The sequence below is a fragment of the Rutidosis leptorrhynchoides genome, chromosome 2 (genome assembly GCF_046630445.1).
Source record: "Rutidosis leptorrhynchoides isolate AG116_Rl617_1_P2 chromosome 2, CSIRO_AGI_Rlap_v1, whole genome shotgun sequence".
NCBI lineage: Eukaryota > Viridiplantae > Streptophyta > Magnoliopsida > Asterales > Asteraceae > Rutidosis > Rutidosis leptorrhynchoides.
In genome coordinates this window covers 655244063-655270839 of record NC_092334.1, presented here as the reverse complement: position 1 = coordinate 655270839, position 26777 = coordinate 655244063, and the positions used below count along the sequence as shown (strand labels likewise).

At 33.6% G+C, this 26777-nt stretch overlaps 1 protein-coding gene across 1 annotated transcript; it reads left to right on the top strand.

The window, feature by feature from the left end:
• The first annotated feature begins 21978 nt into the window (after positions 1-21978).
• On the top strand, positions 21979-23890 carry LOC139893812 (uncharacterized). Its single transcript, XM_071877002.1, has 2 exons — positions 21979-22157; positions 22571-23890. The coding sequence occupies exons 1-2, from the start codon at positions 22032-22034 to the stop codon at positions 23627-23629; spliced, it is 1185 nt and encodes a 394-aa protein (XP_071733103.1). The 5' UTR covers positions 21979-22031; the 3' UTR covers positions 23630-23890.
• The last annotated feature ends 2887 nt before the right edge of the window (positions 23891-26777 follow it).

The window sequence follows — 26777 nt, the reverse complement described above, 5'->3', positions numbered from 1 at the left end:
TGAAATTTATATAAAAATATATTTATTATAAGTATACTAATATTACTTAATATTAAGTTTTAACTAATATAATATTATTTATATTAATATAATATTAATTAAATTATATATCATATAACATATTATAAGTAACAATAAAATTTTGTATAAAGATATTAACCTTAATACGTTATAATATATATATATATATATATATATATATATATATATATATATATATATATATATATATATATATATATATATATATATATTTGTTTAGTGATAATATTATTGATATATAATAATTGATATTGGTTCGTGAATTTGAGGCCAACCCTGCACTTGTTCAATGTCGTCATATGTATTTTTACTACAAAATACAGTATAGTGAGTTTCATTTGCTCCCTTTTTAAATGCTTTTGCAATATATATTTTTGGGACTGAGAATACATGCGCTGCTTTTATAAATGTTTTACGAAATAGACATAAGTAATCGAAACTACATTCTATGGTTGAATTGTTATACCGGATATCGCCCTTGTTGAACTTGGTAGCCTAAGAATTGGTGTTTATTATAATTGCCACCAATTGACGCGAATCCTAAAGATAGATCTATGGGCTTTGACACGCCCCAGTCAGAGAATTTGAACTGCTTTAGTACTTCGATTTTATATGTTTGGGGATATTCTAGATGCATTTTGTTAATGTCGGTTACCAGGTGTTCAATCCATATGAATGAATTTTTAAACACTTACGAGTGTATGATTATTGAATAAATGAAATCTTGTGGTCTATTAAAATTATGAAAATGATTGATTACGATAAACTAATGAACTCACCAACCTTTTGGTTGACACTTGAAAGCATGTATATTCTCAGGTATTAAAGAAATCTTCCACTGTGCATTAGCTCATTTTAAGGATATTACTTGAAGTCATTCATGCCATATTTCGAAAGACGTTGCATTCGAGTCGTTGAGTTCATCAAGATTATTACTAAGTCAATTATAGTTAGATATATTATGAAATGGTATGCATGCCGTCAACTTTCGATGTAAAGAAAGTTTGTCTTTTAAAAACGAATGCAATATTTGTAAAATGTATCATATAGAGGTCAAGTACCTCGCGATGTAACCATATGTAATGTATTTGTCCTTATGGATTAGGACGGGTCGCTTCATGTGGTATCAGAGTGGTGGTCTTAGCGAACCAGGTCTTGCATTAGTGTGTCTAACTGATAATTGTTTAGATGCATTAGTGGGTCTGGACTTCGACCGTGTCTGCATGTCAAAAGTTTTGCTTATCATTTCGTGTCGAAAATTACCTGCTTATCATTCTTTGTCTAGACACATCTTACTGCAATGATTGCATGAATAGTGTATAGACAAAATTCATATCTTAACGTATCTGCTAATTCATATCTTAGCGTATCTGTTACTGTAAACTTTACCTAGGATATTCCGTAAATTCCTCTGTAATCTACGAAATCTTTTGTTCTATATAAATATTCTATGTAATTAGAATATCATCTTGGATAGCCGGAAATCATTTCATATCGAAAAATACTTTATTCAATCGTACGAAATGGAAATCACCACTTGAAATGTCCCGTTCTTATTGATTAAAAACGTTCCATATTAATTGATTTCGTTGCGAGGTTTTGACCTCTATATGAGACGTTTTTCAAAGACTGCATTCATTTTAAAATAAACCATAACCTTTATTTCATCAATAAAGGTTTAAAAAGCTTTACGTAGATTATCAAATAATGATAATCTAAAATATCCTGTTTACACACGACCATTACATAATGGTTTACAATACAAATATGTTACAACAAAATAAGTTTCTTGAATGCAGTTTTTACATAATATCATACAAACATGGACTCCAAATCTCGTCCTTATTTAAGTATGCGACAGCGGAAGCTCTTAATAATCACCTGAGAATAAACATGCTTAAAACGTCAACAAAAATGTTGGTGAGTTATAGGTTTAACCTATATATATCAAATCATAATAATAGACCACAAGATTTCATATTTCAATACACATCCCATACATAGAGATAAAAATCATTCATATGGTGAACACCTGGTAACCGACAATAACAAGATGCATATATAAGAATATCCCCATCATTCCGGGACACCATTCGGATATGATATAAATTTCGAAGTACTAAAGCATCCGGTACTTTGGATGGGGTTTGTTAGGCCCAATAGATCTATCTTTAGGATTCGCGTCAATTAGGGTGTCTGTTCCCTAATTCTTAGATTACCAGACTTAATAAAAAGGGGCATATTCGATTTCGATAATTCAACCATAGAATGTAGTTTCACGTACTTGTGTCTATTTTGTAAATCATTTATAAAACCTGCATGTATTCTCATCCCAAAAATATTAGATTTTAAAAGTGGGACTATAACTCACTTTCACAGATTTTTACTTCGTCGGGAAGTAAGACTTGGCCACTGTTGATTCACGAACCTATAACAATATATACATATATATTAAAGTATGTTCAAAATATATTTACAACACTTTTAATATATTTTGATGTTTTAAGTTTATTAAGTCAGCTGTCCTCGTTAGTAACCTACAACTAGTTGTCCACAGTTAGATGTACAGAAATAAATCGATAAATATTATCTTGAATCAATCCACGACCCAGTGTATACGTATCTCAGTATTGATCACAACTCAAACTATATATATTTTGGAATCAACCTCAACCCTGTATAGCTAACTCCAACATTCACATATAGAGTGTCTATGGTTGTTCCGAAATATATATAGATGTGTCGACATGATAGGTCGAAACATTGTATACGTGTCTATGGTATCTCAAGATTACATAATATATAATACAAGTTGATTAAGTTATGGTTGGAATAGATTTGTTACCAATTTTCACGTAGCTAAAATGAGAAAAATTATCCAATCTTCTTTTACCCATAACTTCTTCATTTTAAATCCGTTTTGAGTGAATCAAATTGCTATGGTTTCATATTGAACTCTATTTTATGAATCTAAACAAAAAAAGTATAGGTTTCTAGTCGGAAAAATAAGTTACAAGTCATTTTTGTAAAGGTAGTCATTTCAGTCGAAAGAACGACGTCTAGATGACCATTTTAGAAAACATACTTCCACTTTGAGTTTAACCATAATTTTTGGATATAATTTCATGTTCATAATAAAAATCATTTTCTCAGAATAACAACTTTTAAATCAAAGTTTATCATAGTTTTTAATTAACTAACCCAAAACAGCCCGCGGTGTTACTACGACGGCGTAAATCCGGTTTTACGGTGTTTTTCGTGTTTCCAGGTTTTAAATCATTAAGTTAGCATATCATATAGATATAGAACATGTGTTTAGTTGATTTTAAAAGTCAAGTTAGAAGGATTAACTTTTGTTTGCGAACAAGTTTAGAATTAACTAAACTATGTTCTAGTGATTACAAGTTTAAACTTTCGAATAAGATAGCTTTATATGTATGAATCGAATGATGTTATGAACATCATTACTACCTTAAGTTCCTTGGATAAACCTACTGGAAAAGAGAAAAATGGATCTAGCTTCAATGGATCCTTGGATGGCTCGAAGTTCTTGAAGCAGAATCATGACACGAAAACAAGTTCAAGTAAGATCATCACTTGAAATAAGATTGTTATAGTTATAGAAATTGAACCAAAGTTTGAATATGATTATTACCTTGTATTAGAATGATAACCTACTGTAAGAAACAAAGATTTCTTGAGGTTGGATGATCACCTTACAAGATTGGAAGTGAGCTAGCAAACTTGAAAGTATTCTTGATTTTATGAAACTAGAACTTTTGGAATTTATGAAGAACACTTAGAACTTGAAGATAGAACTTGAGAGAGATCAATTAGATGAAGAAAATTGAAGAATGAAAGTGTTTGTAGGTGTTTTTGGTCGTTGGTGTATGGATTAGATATAAAGGATATGTAATTTTGTTTTCATGTAAATAAGTCATGAATGATTACTCATATTTTTGTAATTTTATGAGATATTTCATGCTAGTTGCCAAATGATGGTTCCCACATGTGTTAGGTGACTCACATGGGCTGCTAAGAGCTGATCATTGGAGTGTATATACCAATAGTACATACATCTAAAAGCTGTGTATTGTACGAGTACGAATACGGGTGCATACGAGTAGAATTGTTGATGAAACTGAACGAGGATGTAATTGTAAGCATTTTTGTTAAGTAGAAGTATTTTGATAAGTGTATTGAAGTCTTTCAAAAGTGTATGAATACATATTAAAACACTACATGTATATACATTTTAACTGAGTCGTTAAGTCATCGTTAGTCGTTACATGTAAATGTTGTTTTGAAACCTTTAGGTTAACGATCTTGTTAAATGTTGTTAACCCAATGTTTATAATATCAAAAGAGATTTTAAATTATTATATTATCATGATATTATGATGTACGAATATCTCTTAATATGATATATATACATTAAATGTCGTTACAACGATAAACGTTACATATATGTCTCGTTTCAAAATCATTAAGTTAGTAGTCTTGTTTTTACATATGTAGTTCATTGTTAATATAATTAATGATATGTTTACTTATCATAATATCATTTTAACTATATATATAACCATATATATGTCATCATATAGTTTTTACAAGTTTTAACGTTCGTGAATCACCGATCAACTTGGGTGGTCAATTGTCTATATAAAACATATTTCAATTAATCAAGTCTTAACAAGTTTGATTGCTTAACATGTTGGAAACATTTAATCATGTAAATATCAATCTCAATTAATATATATAAACATGGAAAAGTTCGGGTCACTACAGTACCTACCCGTTAAATAAATTTCGTCCCGAAATTTTAAGCTGTTGAAGGTGTTGACGAATCTTCTGGAAAAAGATGCGGGTATTTCTTCTTCATCTGATCTTCACGCTCCCAGGTGAACTCGGGTCCTCTACGAGCATTCCATCGAACCTTAACAATTGGTATCTTGTTTTGCTTAAGTCTTTTAACCTCACGATCCATTATTTCGACGGGTTCTTCGATGAATTGAAGTTTTTCGTTGATTTGGATTTCATCTAACGGAATAGTGAGATCTTCTTTAGCAAAACATTTCTTTAAATTCGAGACGTGGAAAGTGTTATGTACAGCCGCGAGTTGTTGAGGTAACTCTAGTCGGTAAGCTACTGGTCCGACACGATCAATAATCTTGAATGGTCCAATATACCTTGGATTTAATTTCCCTCGTTTACCAAATCGAACAACGCCTTTCCAAGGTGCAACTTTAAGCATGACCATCTCTCCAATTTCAAATTCTATATCTTTTCTTTTAATGTCAGCGTAGCTCTTTTGTCGACTTTGGGCGGTTTTCAACCGTTGTTGAATTTGGATGATCTTCTCGGTAGTTTCTTGTATAATCTACGGACCCGTAATCTGTCTATCCCCCACTTCACTCCAACAAATAGGAGACCTGCACTTTCTACCATAAAGTGCTTCAAACGGCGCCATCTCAATGCTTGAATGGTAGCTGTTGTTGTAGGAAAATTCTGCTAACGGTAGATGTCGATCCCAACTGTTTCCGAAATCAATAACACATGCTCGTAGCATGTCTTCAAGCGTTTGTATCGTCCTTTCACTCTGCCCATCAGTTTGTGGATGATAGGCAGTACTCATGTCTAGACGAGTTCCTAATGCTTGCTGTAATGTCTGCCAGAATCTTGAAATAAATCTGCCATCCCTATCAGAGATAATAGAGATTGGCATTCCATGTCTGGAGACGACTTCCTTCAAATACAGTCGTGCTAACTTCTCCATCTTGTCATCTTCTCTTATTGGCAGGAAGTGTGCTGATTTGGTGAGACGGTCAACTATTACCCAAATAGTATCAAAACCACTTGCAGTCCTTGGCAATTTAGTGATGAAATCCATGGTAATGTTTTCCCATTTCCATTCCGGGATTTCGGGTTGTTGAAGTAGACCTGATGGTTTCTGATGCTCAGCTTTGACCTTAGAACACGTCAAACATTCTCCTACGTATTTAGCAACATCGGCTTTCATACCCGGCCACCAAAAATGTTTCTTGAGATCCTTGTACATCTTCCCCGTTCCAGGATGTATTGAGTATCTGGTTTTATGAGCTTCTCTAAGTACCATTTCTCTCATATCTCTAAATTTTGGTACCCAAATCCTTTCAGCCCTATACCGGGTTCCGTCTTCCCGAATATTAAGATGCTTCTCCGATCCTTTGGGTATTTCATCCTTTAAATTTCCCTCTTTTAAAACTCCTTGTTGCGCCTCCTTTATTTGAGTAGTAAGGTTATTATGAATCATTATATTCATAGATTTTACTCGAATGGGTTCTCTGTCCTTCCTGCTCAAGGTATCGGCTACCACATTTGCCTTCCCCGGGTGGTAACGAATCTCAAAGTCGTAATCATTCAATAATTCAATCCACCTACGCTGCCTCATATTCAGTTGTTTCTGATTAAATATGTGTTGAAGACTTTTGTGGTCGGTATATATAATACTTTTGACCCCATATAAGTAGTGCCTCCAAGTCTTTAATGCAAAAACAACCGCGCCTAATTCCAAATCATGCGTCATATAATTTTGTTCGTGAATCTTCAATTGTCTAGACGCATAAGCAATCACCTTCGTTCGTTGCATTAATACACAACCGAGACCTTGCTTTGATGCGTCACAATAAATCACAAAATCATCATTCCCTTCAGGCAATGACAATATAGGTGCCGTAGTTAGCTTTTTCTTCAATAACTGAAATGCTTTCTCTTGTTCATCATTCCATTCAAATTTCTTCCCTTTATGCGTTAATGCAGTCAAGGGTTTTGCTATTCTGGAAAAGTCTTGGATGAACCTTCTGTAGTAACCAGCTAGTCCTAAAAACTGGCGTATGTGTTTCGGAGTTTTCGGGGTTTCCCACTTTTCAACAGTTTCTATCTTTGCCGGATCCACCTTAATACCTTCTTTGTTCACTATGTGACCGAGGAATTGAACTTCTTCCAACCAAAATGCACACTTTGAAAACTTAGCGTACAATTCTTCCTTCCTCAATACTTCTAACACCTTTCTCAAATGTTCACCGTGTTCTTGGTCATTCTTTGAGTAAATAAGTATGTCATCAATGAAAACAATGACAAACTTGTCAAGGTATGGTCCACACACTCGGTTCATAAGGTCCATGAACACAGCTGGTGCATTAGTTAAACCAAATGGCATGACCATAAACTCGTAATGACCGTAACGTGTTCTGAAAGCAGTCTTTGGAATATCATCTTCTTTCACCCGCATTTGATGATACCCGGAACGTAAGTCAATCTTTGAATAAACAGACGAGCCTTGTAGTTGATCAAATAAGTCGTCGATTCTCGGTAGTGGGTAGCGGTTCTTGATGGTAAGTTTGTTCAACTCTCGGTAGTCGATACACAACCTGAATGTACCATCTTTCTTCTTGACAAACAAAACAGGAGCTCCCCACGGTGATGTGCTTGGTCGAATGAAACCACGCTCTAAAAGTTCTTGTAATTGGCTTTGCAGTTCTTTCATCTCGCTGGGTGCGAGTCTGTAAGGAGCACGAGCTATTGGTGCAGCTCCTGGTACAAGATCTATTTGAAATTCAACGGATCGATGTGGGGGTAATCCCGGTAATTCTTTCGGAAATACATCGGGAAATTCTTTTGCAATGGGAACATCATTGATGCTCTTTTCTTCAGTTTGTACTTTCTCGACGTGTGCTAGAACAGCATAGCAACCTTTTCTTATTAGTTTTTGTGCCTTCAAATTACTAATAAGATGTAGCTTCGTGTTGCCCTTTTCTCCGTACACCATTAAGGGTTTTCCTTTTTCTCGTATAATACGAATTGCATTTTTGTAACAAACGATCTCCGCTTTCACTTCTTTCAACCAGTCCATACCGATTATCACATCAAAACTCCCTAACTCTACTGGTATCAAATCAATCTTAAATGTTTCGCTAACCAGTTTAATTTCTCGATTCCGACATATATTATCTGCTGAAATTAATTTACCATTTGCTAATTCGAGTAAAAATTTACTATCCAAAGGTGTCAATGGACAACTTAATTTAGCATAAAAATCTCTACTCACATAGCTTCTATCCGCACCCGAATCAAATAAAACGTAAGCAGATTTATTGTCAATAAGAAACGTACCCGTAACAAGCTCCGGGTCTTCCTGTGCCTCTATCGCATTAATATTGAAAACTCTTCCACGGCCTTGTCCATTCGTGTTCTCCTGGTTCGGGCAATTTCTAATAATGTGGCCTGGTTTTCCACATTTATAACAAACTACATTGGCATAACTTGCTCCGACACTACTTGCTCCGCCATTACTCGTTCCGACACCATTTGTTCCTTTCGTTCTATTAACCCCTGGTCCGTAGACCTCACACTTCGCCGCGCTATGACCATTTCTTTTACACTTGTTGCAAAATTTGGTGCAGAACCCCGAGTGATTCTTTTCACACCTTTGGCATAGCTGCTTCTGATTGTTGTTGTTGTTGCGGTTATTATTGTTGTTGGGATGATTGTTGTAGTTGCTGTTGTTATTATTGTTGTTGTTGTTGTTGGGCCGTTTGTTGTAGTTGCGATTGATGTTGCGATTGTTGGGATAATTGTTGCGATTATTGTTGTAATTGTTGTTGTTGTTGTATTGGTGATTCTTATCACCGTTTTCCTCCCACTTTCTTTTGACTTGCTTCACATTGGCCTCTTCAGCAGTCTGTTCTTTAATTCTTTCTTCAATTTGGTTCACGAGTTTGTGAGCCATTCTACATGCCTGTTGTATGGAGGCGGGCTCGTGTGAACTTATATCTTCTTGGATTCTTTCCGGTAATCCTTTCACAAACGCGTCGATCTTCTCTTCCTCATCTTCGAATGCTCCCGGACACAATAGGCACAATTCTGTGAATCGTCTTTCATACGTGGTAATATCAAATCCTTGGGTTCGTAACCCTCTAAGTTCTGTCTTGAGCTTATTGACCTCGGTTCTGGGACGGTACTTCTCGTTCATCAAGTGCTTGAATGCTGACCACGGAAGTGCGTACGCATCGTCTTGTCCCACTTGCTCTAGATAGGTATTCCACCATGTTAACGCAGAACCTGTGAAGGTATGCGTAGCGTACTTCACTTTGTCCTCTTCAGTACACTTACTTATGGCAAACACCGATTCGACCTTCTCGGTCCACCGTTTCAATCCGATCGGTCCTTCGGTTCCATCAAATTCCAAAGGTTTACAGGCAGTGAATTCTTTGTAGGTGCATCCTACACGATTTCCTGTACTGCTAGATCCAAGGTTATTGTTGGTATGTAGCGCAGCCTGTACTGCGGCTATGTTTGAAGCTAGAAAAGTACGGAATTCCTCTTCATTCATATTCACGGTATGTCGAGTAGTCGGTGCCATTTCCTTCAAAATAGTTAAATGGAACAAGTTAATCATACAGAATATTAAGAGTAGTTAATAGTATTTCGTAGCATAATATGAACTCATTTATAAAAGCTTTTTCTTCATATTAGCGTTTTATAAGTTTAAATTCGGGTAGTACCTACCCGTTAAGTTCATACTTAGTAGCTAATATACGATTCAACTACTACAATTCTATATGAAAAACTGATTGTAATAATATTTCGCGTTCAAACTTTTACACAATATTTTACAAACTTACAATACCGCTTATTTTACATAAAGCATGAAATATAGCACACAATAACTTTGATACAAGATAGTTGTGAAGATAATTCTAGCTAGTACACAAGTCGTTCAGCAAAGGCAATAAAGACACGTAATTCATACGTCCAGAAACAAGTCATGCATTCTGGTTTTACTAGGACTACTTCCCATCCTTGGTCTTGTGCAACATAACCGTTATGGCCGTTGATAAGACAGCGTGTTGTAACGTCGTCAAAGGGACGAGGGTTACGTAATGTCCAACAGTCCCGTAATAATCTAAAAACCTCATTTCTTACCCCAATTACCGACTCCGTCACTTGTGGAAACGTTTTGTTTAATAGTGGTAGCCCGATGTTCTTGTTCTCACTTTGGTGAGAAGCGAACATTACTAATCCGTAAGCATAACATGCTTCTTTATGTTGCATGTTAGCCGCTTTTTCTAAATCACGAAGTCCAATATTCAGATATATTGAGTCAAAATAATTTCTTAACCCGTTGCGTAAAATAGCATTTGGGTTCCCCGCAATATATGCGTCAAAGTAAACACATCGTAACTTATGGGTTTCCCAATGTGATATCCCCCATCTTTCAAACGAAAGTCTCTTATAAACCAAGACATTCTTGGAACGTTCTTCGAATGTCTTACAAACTGATCTCGCCTTAAATAGTTGTGCCGAGGAATTCTGGCCGACTCTAGACAAGATTTCATCAATCATGTCTCCGGGTAGGTCTCTTAAAATATTGGGTTGTCTATACATTTTGTGTTTTTAAACTGTAAAATAGACAAGAGTTAGATTCATAAAAAAATACTTATTAATACAAGCAATTTTTACATATATCATAAAGCATAAGAACACTATATTACATATATTACACCACACGAATACAACTATCTTATTCCGACTCGCTCGTTTCTTCTTCTTCGATTTTGGTTCGTTTTGCCAAGTTTCTAGGGATATATGATGTTCCCCTAATACGAGCCGTCGTTGTCCACATTGGTTTAGAAAAACCTGGTGGTTTAGAGGTTCCCGGGTCATTGTTACAACTTAAGGACTTCGGGGGTTGACGATACATATAAAGTTCATCGGGGTTGGAATTAGATTTCTCTATTTTTATGCCCTTTCCCTTATTATTTTCTTTTGCCTTTTTAAATTCAGTTGGGGTAATTTCTATAACATCATCAGAATTCTCGTTGGAATCCGATTCATCGGAGAATTGGTAATCCTCCCAATATTTTGCTTCCTTGGCAGAAACACCGTTGACCATAATTAACCTTGGTCGGTTGGTTGAGGATTTTCTTTTACTTAACCGTTTTATTATTTCCCCCACCGGTTCTATTTCTTCATCCGGTTCCGATTCTTCTTCCGGTTCCGATTCTTCTTCCGGTTCCGACTCTTCTTCCGGTTCCTCTTCGGGAACTTGTGAATCAGTCCACGAATCATTCCAATTTACATTTGACTCTTCATTATTATTAGGTGAGTCAATGGGACTTGTTCTAGAGGTAGACATCTATCACATAATATCAAACGCGTTAAGAGATTAATATATCACATAATATTCACATGTTAAAAATATATAGTTTCCAACAAAATTTGTTAAGCAATCATTTTTCAAGTAAACACGGTCGAAGTCCAGACTCACTAATGCATCCTAACAAACTCGATAAAACACACTAATGCAAAATTCTGGTTCTCTAAGACCAACGCTCGGATACCAACTGAAATGTCCCGTTCTTATTGATTAAAAACGTTCCATATTAATTGATTTCGTTGCGAGGTTTTGACCTCTATATGAGACGTTTTTCAAAGACTGCATTCATTTTAAAATAAACCATAACCTTTATTTCATCAATAAAGGTTTAAAAAGCTTTACGTAGATTATCAAATAATGATAATCTAAAATATCCTGTTTACACACGACCATTACATAATGGTTTACAATACAAATATGTTACAACAAAATAAGTTTCTTGAATGCAGTTTTTACATAATATCATACAAACATGGACTCCAAATCTCGTCCTTATTTAAGTATGCGACAGCGGAAGCTCTTAATAATCACCTGAGAATAAACATGCTTAAAACGTCAACAAAAATGTTGGTGAGTTATAGGTTTAACCTATATATATCAAATCATAATAATAGACCACAAGATTTCATATTTCAATACACATCCCATACATAGAGATAAAAATCATTCATATGGTGAACACCTGGTAACCGACAATAACAAGATGCATATATAAGAATATCCCCATCATTCCGGGACACCATTCGGATATGATATAAATTTCGAAGTACTAAAGCATCCGGTACTTTGGATGGGGTTTGTTAGGCCCAATAGATCTATCTTTAGGATTCGCGTCAATTAGGGTGTCTGTTCCCTAATTCTTAGATTACCAGACTTAATAAAAAGGGGCATATTCGATTTCGATAATTCAACCATAGAATGTAGTTTCACGTACTTGTGTCTATTTTGTAAATCATTTATAAAACCTGCATGTATTCTCATCCCAAAAATATTAGATTTTAAAAGTGGGACTATAACTCACTTTCACAGATTTTTACTTCGTCGGGAAGTAAGACTTGGCCACTGTTGATTCACGAACCTATAACAATATATACATATATATTAAAGTATGTTCAAAATATATTTACAACACTTTTAATATATTTTGATGTTTTAAGTTTATTAAGTCAGCTGTCCTCGTTAGTAACCTACAACTAGTTGTCCACAGTTAGATGTACAGAAATAAATCGATAAATATTATCTTGAATCAATCCACGACCCAGTGTATACGTATCTCAGTATTGATCACAACTCAAACTATATATATTTTGGAATCAACCTCAACCCTGTATAGCTAACTCCAACATTCACATATAGAGTGTCTATGGTTGTTCCGAAATATATATAGATGTGTCGACATGATAGGTCGAAACATTGTATACGTGTCTATGGTATCTCAAGATTACATAATATATAATACAAGTTGATTAAGTTATGGTTGGAATAGATTTGTTACCAATTTTCACGTAGCTAAAATGAGAAAAATTATCCAATCTTCTTTTACCCATAACTTCTTCATTTTAAATCCGTTTTGAGTGAATCAAATTGCTATGGTTTCATATTGAACTCTATTTTATGAATCTAAACAAAAAAAGTATAGGTTTCTAGTCGGAAAAATAAGTTACAAGTCATTTTTGTAAAGGTAGTCATTTCAGTCGAAAGAACGACGTCTAGATGACCATTTTAGAAAACATACTTCCACTTTGAGTTTAACCATAATTTTTGGATATAATTTCATGTTCATAATAAAAATCATTTTCTCAGAATAACAACTTTTAAATCAAAGTTTATCATAGTTTTTAATTAACTAACCCAAAACAGCCCGCGGTGTTACTACGACGGCGTAAATCCGGTTTTACGGTGTTTTTCGTGTTTCCAGGTTTTAAATCATTAAGTTAGCATATCATATAGATATAGAACATGTGTTTAGTTGATTTTAAAAGTCAAGTTAGAAGGATTAACTTTTGTTTGCGAACAAGTTTAGAATTAACTAAACTATGTTCTAGTGATTACAAGTTTAAACTTTCGAATAAGATAGCTTTATATGTATGAATCGAATGATGTTATGAACATCATTACTACCTTAAGTTCCTTGGATAAACCTACTGGAAAAGAGAAAAATGGATCTAGCTTCAATGGATCCTTGGATGGCTCGAAGTTCTTGAAGCAGAATCATGACACGAAAACAAGTTCAAGTAAGATCATCACTTGAAATAAGATTGTTATAGTTATAGAAATTGAACCAAAGTTTGAATATGATTATTACCTTGTATTAGAATGATAACCTACTGTAAGAAACAAAGATTTCTTGAGGTTGGATGATCACCTTACAAGATTGGAAGTGAGCTAGCAAACTTGAAAGTATTCTTGATTTTATGAAACTAGAACTTTTGGAATTTATGAAGAACACTTAGAACTTGAAGATAGAACTTGAGAGAGATCAATTAGATGAAGAAAATTGAAGAATGAAAGTGTTTGTAGGTGTTTTTGGTCGTTGGTGTATGGATTAGATATAAAGGATATGTAATTTTGTTTTCATGTAAATAAGTCATGAATGATTACTCATATTTTTGTAATTTTATGAGATATTTCATGCTAGTTGCCAAATGATGGTTCCCACATGTGTTAGGTGACTCACATGGGCTGCTAAGAGCTGATCATTGGAGTGTATATACCAATAGTACATACATCTAAAAGCTGTGTATTGTACGAGTACGAATACGGGTGCATACGAGTAGAATTGTTGATGAAACTGAACGAGGATGTAATTGTAAGCATTTTTGTTAAGTAGAAGTATTTTGATAAGTGTATTGAAGTCTTTCAAAAGTGTATGAATACATATTAAAACACTACATGTATATACATTTTAACTGAGTCGTTAAGTCATCGTTAGTCGTTACATGTAAATGTTGTTTTGAAACCTTTAGGTTAACGATCTTGTTAAATGTTGTTAACCCAATGTTTATAATATCAAAAGAGATTTTAAATTATTATATTATCATGATATTATGATGTACGAATATCTCTTAATATGATATATATACATTAAATGTCGTTACAACGATAAACGTTACATATATGTCTCGTTTCAAAATCATTAAGTTAGTAGTCTTGTTTTTACATATGTAGTTCATTGTTAATATAATTAATGATATGTTTACTTATCATAATATCATTTTAACTATATATATAACCATATATATGTCATCATATAGTTTTTACAAGTTTTAACGTTCGTGAATCACCGATCAACTTGGGTGGTCAATTGTCTATATAAAACATATTTCAATTAATCAAGTCTTAACAAGTTTGATTGCTTAACATGTTGGAAACATTTAATCATGTAAATATCAATCTCAATTAATATATATAAACATGGAAAAGTTCGGGTCACTACACCACTAGTTCAAGTCTCTCGGATTCCGATATGGAGTTTCACTCGAGCTCCGAAAGCAGCGTCACCAGAATGAATCAACCAAATCAGTCATCCCCAATTCATCTGATGGGTTTGTAGCTTACTTAATCATTGGAGACAAGAAGAAGACGATCCCTTCCATCCACCACATTCCCCTCTTGGTGAAGAACCTGAAGCACTTACCGACGAACAAATCCGAAACACCATTTTCACACTCATTTCTCGAGTATCTCGTCATGATTATATACTATCTCAAATTCTGAATCTCATTCATCCACTCGTTCTGACCGTCAATCATCCGGGAATAATGGAAGAAGTCAACGAGCTTCGCGCTCGAGTAATCAATTTGGAAAACGTGGTGCAAAACCTACCAGCTTCAGCAACAGCACCGGCAACACCAGTACCACCAACAACAACATCCGCAGCACAAGCCTCAACACTACACGCCTCACACTCATAGTCTGTACCTCCAGCATAATCATCATACTACATAATTTCCTACATCGATTATCTTCATTCTACATGACGTTCTACATCATTTATCTTCGTTCGACATGGCGATTATGTAATCTCTAATATTTTAGAGATTATATACTCTTGTTCTAACGGTAAATCAAATGAGAATAATATTATATTAACTCATTAAATCCGTAATTACATCTGAAGAAAATATATATGTATATATATTTTCATAAGGATTGTTATTTAAAATTCTTTTGTACAAACTGTTAATGGTGAAAATATTTTAACGGGTAGGTAATACCCGAGGAATATTTAGATTTCACATTAATAAGTCATACTGTACATTTTTTGAATCTGATTCAACAGTCAATTACTATCCTACTTACATCCATAGATATACGAATCCGTTCACCACAGAATAACCATTTTCATTCAATTTCATATTTGGATTTTGACTTATCAGAATCCAACAAGTGGCATAATGAAGAAAACACTGGACAAAATAAAATTTGTTAGAAACAAACAAACTAACTACGAGAAAAATTTTGTTAAGAATCCACGCTAATTGTTCCTAGCTAACTGATTACATTTTATTTATCGCAATTTATATTCTCGCAATTTTATTTATCGTCATTTAAATTCTGTTATTTATTTTACGCATTTTAAATATCGAGACACGTATACAAAGTTTTGACATATCATATCGACGCATCTATATATATTATTTGAAATAACCATAGACACTCTATATGCAGTAATGATCGAGTTAGCTATACAGGGTTGAGGTTAATTCCAAAATAATATATATACTTTGAGTTGTGATCGATTCTGAGACATGTATATAATGGGTCACGACACGTATTAGTTAATTAGAATATAATACATTAAACTATATATGAATTATTGAACTGCTAACTGTGGACTGCTAACTGTGGACTGCCAACATTGGACAATTAAAATGAATTAAAATATTGATTATAACATATGAAACTAAAAATTTCTTCAAGTTTGCCACTTGAGTTCATCTTAAACCTCATTTGTAACTTGACGATTATAATCTGCGTTCAAATCTTTCATGATTCTTGAAAACACCTCAATCGAGAGGATGAACCAACCGCACTTCATCTACGGAAGAAAAGATTTCTGCATATAGTTATGCACCTGAACAACTCTCGAAACCCGAGTAAACGTTTAACACGTAACTGTGCTAGCTCCTTTGGCATTGTTATTACCAAAAATAACTTTGCAATCTCTTTCCAAAGTAGCCAATTTTGTCACAGCTCCAGCAAATCAACTTCGACCTATCAGTTGGACTAGCCTTATTATAATCTTGATGTCTGTGCTTGCTCTTTTTATGTTACCGGGGAACCTTTTATATTTCACCATATTACCAGCAGACGTACCAGCAACCTCGTTGCTTCTTGGCTTAAATCTCTCCGATAAACCATTATATTTATTCATTGAAACCCTATCAGGTACTCATCGACATCTTGTAGCGATAGTTGCCATACCAAATACCGGGAAGCATTAATCATTAATTCTCGAATTTCGCAGCGTTCTTACGTCAACAGTTATATATCTATATATAACGTATATCTTCTGGATCGATGAATTTCAATTCGGAATCTCTGAATTCCTGAAAAGCACTCTAGCTTACGAATCAGATCTCTGAGTTCTGAAAAAAAAAAACTGATGAAGCAGCGAAAACTGAAGACTGTTTAAACAGTCAAAAGTTTGATAATAAAGAGCGACATACTGAAACAGCTCAAAAGTTTTAGTACTGAAAAATGGATTGAGTAAACCATGAAGGAGACTGTGGACAAATCACCAGGACTAAACCTGTACTTACAAAATCCAGATGATTCAGCATCTGATGAAATATTTAGTGAATACCTTGTTCCTTCTTTAATCTAAATTTTTGCGGAAAAAGTTTCTTCATCATCCTTCGATCTTAGAAATTCCAAGATATCATCATGTCTTTTATTATAAATATCCTCGATATTTCTGAAGATAACTTCATAAATATTTGTCCGAAATTATCTATCTCCTCGTGCTATCTGTGTTACATCATAAAGGAAACTGTTTTAGTTTCTAAAAATTCTATAACCTTCGTGTTTGAATTATGAATGATTCCTGGAGAAGTGTAGGGAATTGAAGCATGAGTTAGTATAATATAATGACGTCAGGCCAACGTGGTTATATTAAAGTAAGTCATGCTAAATTTCTAATGTAACGTGATGATGATTCACAAACCTTATCCTCATCATGTGCCATGTTACACGACTCTTTCATTCTACTTAACTTCTAAGCATATCACGGAAATATTTCCTTGATATTTCTGTTCTTCCGTAATTCCAACAGTTTGCTAATAAATCGTACTATTTCATTTTCTTTCTGAATAAAAGATTTCCTTAAATTCCTTGAATTTCAAAAATAAACCGTGACTACGTCAAAAGTCAAGACGAATCTTTATTTCTCATTTCACTATTTTGTGATAGTTTCACTCGTACTCTTCGAATAATCAAATTGTTTATTCATATTACTCAACGGTGATAAGATTCTATTTTATCAACTCATATTCGTCATGAAAACATTCTTATTGTTAGCCATGACAACCACACTCAAATTTTGGGACGAAATTTCTTTAACGGGTAGGTACTGTGACGACCCGGAAAATTTCGACTAATTTTAAACCAAACTCTCGATACGATTTAATATCTTTGACACGATAAGCAAAGTCTGTTAGGTTGAGTCTCAAAAATTTTGAACTGTTTTCATTTATTTAATAGACCTTCGACTGTTCTCGACGATTCATGAAATTTTTTTGTAAATAGATACATATATATTTAAATATATATATATATATATATATATATATATATATATATATATATATATATATATATAATAATTTGAAATATTATTTGAAATAATATATGATTTAATTGTAGGAAATAAATATGTAAAATAATATGCGATGTAATAAAAACTATTATGTTATTAAAAATATATATATATATATATATATATATATATATATATATATATATATATATATATATATATATATATATATATATATATATATATATATTTATATTTATATATAAATATTACTTGTAAATATATAATATCATATTTGTTTAAAAAGATATAATTAATATATTTATTTACTTAAACTTGTTAGTTAAGATTGGATATATATATATATATAGAAAGTGTATATTGAAAATGAATAGTTTCGAGTAGATTTAGTCAATAGTTGCAATACTCGGTTGACATTTCGTTAGTGTTCATATAGATCTAAAACGAGTTCATGAAGATTTAAAATAAAAGTTGGACTGTAAATCGATTACGAAGATTTTAGATTTGATAAAAATATTTTTACCTTTTTAGTTTAATTATTAGTACTCCGTACATATTAATTGGAACAGAAAATAAATAATTATCGAACATTTTTTATCAGGTTTCAAACATTTAATGACCAAAATAAATAAATGGACTTAATTTAAAAATTTGGGATTTTTTAGGAACACTTTTATATTTCAACTGTTTAGCAATGGACACTATATAATATCCGTAATATGGAGGTCGACACAGAAAAATCCAATTTACCGGTGGCTTTACTGTGTTCATTAGAGTACACATACTTTTTATTTATTTATTAATATTCTTAATTATTGGATTCATAATTGCAGTGGAGTGTATATGATATATACTTGCTTCACAAACCATTTTCATCACCATCACTACAACCTTCGGGTATCACCTCAACCCGAACCTCCAACATCCACCATGAGCCACCACACTCCACCTTCCACCACCTCCTAACACCGCCGGGGATCACCATGTCCAACCACCTAGAACCGTCTCTCTCTCTCTCTCTCTCTCTCTCTCTCTCTCTCTCTCTTTTCTTAATCATATTAACCGCCATGTTTCCTGTTTCTTTTTCTTGTTGCATCTTAAATCACCACTACAACTATCCTCACCACCACCCTCAACCTTAATCATCTTAACACCACCATCACCACCATTTGAAACTCGATACCACCATCACCACACCATTACTTTGTTTCTAATTTTGCTATGGCTACCACCCACTTCCACCAAGACCACCATGCTTGATCACCAATACAACCCACTTAACCACCATAACCACTATCGTGTTTCCTCTGTTCGTTGCAAATTCAATCGAAAATCATCACCATCACCTACAGTTACAACTTCTTTTTGTGATAACCATCTTCATCACTACAACACCATCACAACCTACAAACTTGATACCATTTTTCTGTTTCTATTTTGAACACTCACGACACCCTCCCCTTCTTCTTCTTCATCACATACAACCACCAAAACAGCCCCAACACCACCACCTGCAACTTCTACTGTTTATGCTTTGATTTTAAAACGCGAAAATGATAGAAGATGAACACCAAGGTTGCAGCTGGGTTACTATCATCTTTACTATTGCTGTACTCATATTTCTGTTTTGAACCACCACTGATCACCACCCCTCTCCGCCATATCAACCACCAACTCTTTATCTCTCTTCTCCCTCTCTTCTTTTATTTTGTGTCTGTTCGAAATTCCCCAAAACAAGAAGTATACCTGCATAAACCATACTGCTGCTACGCTGATTTTCTGTTTCACTTTGAACCACCTTGATCTCCCATTTTGTTTCTTGTTTTTATTAAATAACGAAAAGGTTGGTGGATCATTGAAGTTAATTATATAAGGCTATACAGTATGAGACAATAAAGGCTGAGGTATAAAATATGTTCAACGGAATCCAGCTGCCTGGCCGACAATATTTTTTTCTTCATTTCATTCGGCTGGTACATTTTTTTTTGCGGGCCAAATAAATATCCTTGGGCCACTTAAAATTACAACTTGGGCGATTAGTTTTGTTGGGTCGCAAACCTGTTTGATTGGGTCGTTCTTCTTGGGCTGCTGTTGGGCCAGCAAAAAACCCACCAGCTAATTGTCCTTGCTAGTCGATGAAGGAACTGCTGTTAGTATATTTTTTTTTAAATCGATGATGATGTTAGGATGATGATGATGGCGACTGTCATGATGATTATGATATGTAAATGGTGATGAATAAACGAGTGATGATGACGACCGAATAAGGAAAACGAATGACGATGGTGAATGACGAAATGGTATGATGATGATGAGGTTATGATGTATGTTAATGATGATGAAGTGATAATGAAATTATGATCATAATAATCATAACAGTGAAAAATGATAATGATAAATATGATCATATTAAAAGATGATGATAAGAGTTTGATGATGAGATGCGGTGATAATTATGGTATAATTATTTTTATCTTTATTATTATTGGTATTTTTTTATGATTATTATTATTATTAATTATTGATATTAGTGTTATGTTAATTATTAAGTTATTATTAATATTATTATTAATAATATAATCATCATTATTATTGAAAATAACATTTTTATTAGAAATTATCATTTTTATTATTAATGAAATTTATATAAAAATATATTTATTACAAGTATACTAAATTACTTAATATTAAGTTTTAACTAATATAATATTATTTATATTAATATAATATTAATTAAATTATATATCATATAACTTATTATAAGTAACAATAAAATTTTATATAAAGATATTAACCTTAATACGTTATAAAATATATATATATTTGTTTAGTGATAATATTATTGATATATAATAATTGATATAGGTTCGTGAATCTGAGGCCAACCCTGCACTTGTTCAATGTCGTCATATGTATTTTTACTACAAAATACAGTATAGTGAGTTTCATTTGCTCCCTTTTTAAATGCTTTTCCAATATATATTTTTGGGACTGAGAATACATGCGCTGCTTTTATAAATGTTTTACGAAATAGACACAAGTAATCGAAACTACATTCTATGGTTGAATTGTTATACCGGATATCGCCCTTGTTGAACTTGGTAGCCTAAGAATTGGTGTTTATTATAATTGCCACCAATTGACGCGAATCCTAAAGATAGATCTATGGGCTTTGACACGCCCCAGTCAGAGAATTTGAACTGCTTTAGTACTTCGATTTTATATGTTTGGGGATATTCTAGATGCATTTTGTTAATGTCGGTTACCAGGTGTTCAATCCATATGAATGAATTTTTAAACACTTACGAGTGTATGATTATTGAATAAATGAAATGTTGTGGTCTATTAAAATTATGAAAATGATTGATTACGATAAACTAATGAACTCACCAACCTTTTGGTTGACACTTGAAAGCATGTATATTCTCAAGTATTAAAGAAATCTTCCGCTGTGCATTAGCTCATTTTAAGGATATTACTTGAAGTCATTCATGGCATATTTCGAAAGACGTTGCATTCGAGTCGTTGAGTTCATCAAGATTATTACTAAGTCAATTATAGTTAGATATATTATGAAATGGTATGCATGCTGTCAACTTTCGATGTAAAGAAAGTTTGTCTTTTAAAAACGAATGCAATGTTTGTAAAATGTATCATATAGAGGTCGAGTACCTCGCGATGTAACCATATGTAATGTATTCGTTCTTATGGATTAGGACGGGTCGCTTCAAAAAAGAACATAATGGTCATCATGTGTACATCATGTGTTTACTTAACTGGTGGGACTAACGATCAGTTAACTCCGGGACTATTTGTGCACAATGTTTAAAACTTAGGATATGATATTTTTTCAAAAATATAGTATATATTTAATAATTTTAATTATTATTTTATTTAGAAAACAAAAAACAAAAAAGAAAGTCCGGATATCTTTTTGACCCGAATTGTATATCTGCAATTTCTCGATTCTTCACCTCCATTTCTATTCTTCAGAATTAAACTAACATCAAAATGGTTTCTGAAAAAAATGAACCAGTAGCTCTAGTTGTTAATCGACTTAAATCTTTTGCAAAATCAGCACAAGACTTCACAAATCACATCCTTCACAACTTTGAATCCTCCAGGCGTCGCCATCCGGTACCGTCACTATCCAAAAAACCCTAATTTTCTTATTTTTGATTTTTATGTAACTTATAAAATTAGGTTAATTATCTTGTCACGTATGAACTTAATTGAAATTTGCACCATGTTTTCGGTTTAGTGTATGCATATATGAAACATGATGCAATTAAAGTTGAATTAAATTGTAGTCAAGTTACTTCATCTTGTAAATAGTGTGTATGTAAAGTTATATTGCTGCTGCAAGTGTTATATCGTTAATTTTGTATCTTATGCCTCTTTATAATAAGTTGTGTTAAATGTCTGAAGAATGTATCATAGTTTATAATCACTATCATGAGGTTAACAGGTGGTTGAACTTCAATTTTTATTTTGAAAATAAGATACATTTGATTTTTCTGAAAATAAAATTGTATTAATATGGTTTTCAGATTCAGATATTGAAGCGGTTGCAACGAGAAGCGTTTTCAGATATCATGAAACTCAGGGACCGACAGGACAAAGTCGAAAGGTTGCTTTCTTATAAGTCATCTAATTCGAGTCCCTTTAATGAAACAAGGACCCATGTAAGAGGAGAAGTAGAAGTATTAGGGCTGTTGTTAATGATTGATAGAATTAATAAAGATAATCGAGATGCGATTCATCGAACTGGAACTAAAACCGGTACAAATTCTCGGTTCACTTTCGAAACCACAGTTCTGGAAAATGATACTCTCAAAGCAGAGTTTGTATCTGCAGGTGATTCAGGTCAACTTGGGCAACTTTTATTAGCCAAAGTGGTTTATGCTGCAAATATTAGTGATTGGTGCTCGTTAACTGCTGTTCCGTTGGGAGCTAAATGTAGCGATATTGGTCTTACGAGCCGTTTAGTTAGTGTACCTCCATTGTTAAATCAACACATTGGTAGTGGAATAAACTTAGTTTTGAAAAAAGCTAATGTTATTGGTTCGTTGGCTCAGTTTGTGTCTGTTATGGGAAGTCAACTCGATTCTTCTCGGATCACCCATTTTTTAAGCACTTTTGGGCAAGTTAAATATCAACTTTCGTGGAGTACAAAGGTATTACTTTTGGCTTTACACCGAGTACCCAAATTTTCAAGTGATGCGTCTCTGGGTCCAATAGCTCTACCAATTGGGATGTTTAGATGGCGTAAAGATCCAATTGAGGTACTTGACGGGTCGTTTGGGTCTGCAGCTTTGGTTGTTGAATCGGATGTTGATGAAAGCATGAGAGTTGGAGGGTGGGTTGAGATGAACAATGCATGCGAAAGAAATTTACAGTGGGGCATATCGATATCTGATCTTCCTGAAGATGATTTTGGGTGGGGGGTCAGAATGGGCGGGTCGAGTAATTGGGATCATTTTGAAGTTGAGACGCTTTCGAAGATTAAATTTGGGAGAAATTTTTCGGTACAACCTTCAATTATGTATGTTATAGATGGGTCAACTCAATTTCCGGCGTTGATGATGAAGTCTAGTTGGTCATTTTGACTGGCATTTATACAAGATCCGTTTATTGTTACGGATAACATTTGTTTCCACCTAGAACTAGAGTTGCAAGAAACCTTATTTTATATCTTTATTTAGAATTTAGAATTATTATTCAAATTGTAGAATTTTAACACAAATGTATTTCGTATATGATCCTCTGAAAGTAGTGTAGTGTAGCACAAGCAGGTCGCTAAGTTCAAACCCCATTAGTAGCATATATGTATAAAAGTAAAATACCTGCCCTCTCCGAGAAGTTTGAATTATGAAATTTTTATATGTGTATCCGTTTATATGGTCCTCATAGTATATGGTTTCAATTAAAGATTAAAGAGTGCTATAATTTTAAGAGAAAGTTACACCTTTTCAAATATATTTGATTTAAATTAAAAATGACACGATTCTATCTATTCCACATGTTTTAATGAACAAAAACAAGGGCACATGAAATTGAGTGGTTAACATTAATCATAAATCATAACAGAGACACCACATAAAACATCAGTGCCGATAAAACATCATATGTAGTATTCAAAGGCGTGGACCACTTTAAAATGGGTGATGATATGTACACAATCCTTTTTTACACATATACAACCAAACATGCTTTACAGTATTATACTGTACAACACTGTAAAACATATGTGGTTGTGTATGTGTAAAAAGTGGTTGTTTCCATATCATCATCCCTTTAAAATACATCAACTTTTCAAATAATACTTGTGTAGTCAATCAAATAAAATACAAAGATTGAGACGTAGTATCCGCTTGAAACTTGTTAAAAGATTGAATCCATCTTCTCCAATCAGTACGTCTCCTCACCATGTCCCCCTGCACAAGTGAAAAACCATGTTTGGTAATAAATAATTAAGATATACATATGCACATGACAAACAAGATAAAAATGTGAATATTTAAGAACGAATACAAAGGAGGAGAAAACTAACTACTTCAAGTAGAGTTTAAGAAACATCCATTACTGTATATCTATTTATATACATACAATTGATTAATAACTATGATCAGATTCAACAAAATGAGTTCATGAAGAGTAAACTACAAAAATCATATGTCATGAACTGAAAATGTCATTCTGATTATTCAAGCACTTATTGATGAAAACATAGCATGTATAGATCTGAAAAAGCTATAAAACACGATCGCAGTGAAAATTTTCTTTTCGAATAGACTACAAAACCAAACACTAATTCGTGAAAGCTTAGATGATACAGATCTTATAAGGCTTTAAAACGTGATCGATTCACGAAAAGAAGGCAGTCTGAGAGAGAAACATCAATCGCTGCTAAAAATCTTCTAAAACATGGCTGTATTGGATGATACAGAATACAAATTGTTGAGATGAAACCTAAGTAGGCAAAATTTTGACCATTAGATCTCTTAAAATAAACTATCCAATGATGGTGATCTTTTTCTGAATGGGGTTTTCTTTTAATCCAAATTAATAATGTCTTTGTTTTGAATGGTAGAGGGGAAGGGGGTTATAATTCGAATTGAAGAATGTTAACACAAATGTATTTCGTATATGGTCTTCTCAAGGTAGTGTAGCACAAGCTGGGCGCAAGTTTAAACCCAATTAGTATCATATCTTTATAACCTGGCTGGGCCATTTGAATAAATATACCCGCCCTCTACGAGAAGCTTGAATTATAAAATTGCCATTAACCGTGTATTTCAAAGTGTTCTTTCCGGACCGATTCTCTATCTTATAAGATAACACATTGGCGGATCTATCACCCGAACCATTCTCCTCGGCCAAAAAATGTCATCATATCGTCGAATTCCGCGAGCCTCCACGGGCATATTTCCTTTCCCATTTGTCGTTCCCATTTGTCGATGAATCGCCGTCTCTTTCATCATGAGAACCCATAAACAGGTTTTGTATTGCGTCCCCGTAATCCAAGTCATCAATGTGATCTTTAAGCTTATAATTACCCGAAGTGCGTTTTACTAACAATTCTTCTTTCTTTTTCTTCTTCTCCTTCTTCAATCGAGCCAATCTTTCCGTAAACGTTATTTTATCGTCATTGGACTCCGAATCACCAATAGAAACGACATCATCGTTTGGCTCCACCAAGTTAACATCAATAACATCACCAAAATTTACTACTTTACAATTAATGGGCTCACTAGCCAAAACCTTTTGTTTGCTGTTGTCAATCGGTTCCCCGAGTTAACATTCCACTGGTCCTCTTAGTATACAAGTTTATAATATGGTTTATATCAATCAAAGAGTGCTATAATTTAAAGAGAAAGCTGCACCTTTTCAAATGTATTTGATTTAAGGATAAAATGAACGATTTATCAACCCGATAAAAGCCCCAACGAATACAACCAAATTTGAAAAAGAAAAGCAAACCAAAGCCCGAAAACAACCAACAAAAAACTACAAGGGCCAACATGGGATCACACTTAACTAACACAAGAGCGACAACCAACCTACACTCGAACGAAATAAGAGAAAACTAGACAACAATCAACAAGAAAAAACAAGACAACGATCAATGACAAAATATCATCACCATCAAGACAACTTTTCAAATTTTAAATGAAAATGTTTCTATCTATTCTACATGTTTATTTAATGAATAAACCAAACGGTCACAAAAAGTTGAGTTGGTATCATTAATCATAACAGAGACTCCACATATAACAAAAGTGCCAAAATACCTACTGCTGTAGTATTAAAAGCCATGGACCACTTTAAGACCACTCTCTATAGTTCATTACCCGCTCATTACCCGTTCATTATCCGTCATTACCCGTAACTAACCATAGGCACGAGCTAGTTAACCGCTTTAGTTACCCGCTTCCACCATCAATTTAACGGAAGTTTTAAGTTTAGTTATAGGAATTGTGGGTCCAGTGGCTTTTTATTGTTGGACTTGATGCTTTATCGTAACTAAACTATTCATCCTCTTAACCTTCCACATCAGCGCCACATAACACCAATATCCTATAACTAACTCATAATTAAACACTACCTATATTGGCTAAAACAATACTCCTCTTAATATACCGTAGCAATAAAGCATCAAATCCAACAATAAAAAGTCACCGAGACCCACAATTCCTATAACTAACCAAAACTCTTCCATTAAATCCATGGTGAGTGCGGGTAACTAATGCGGGT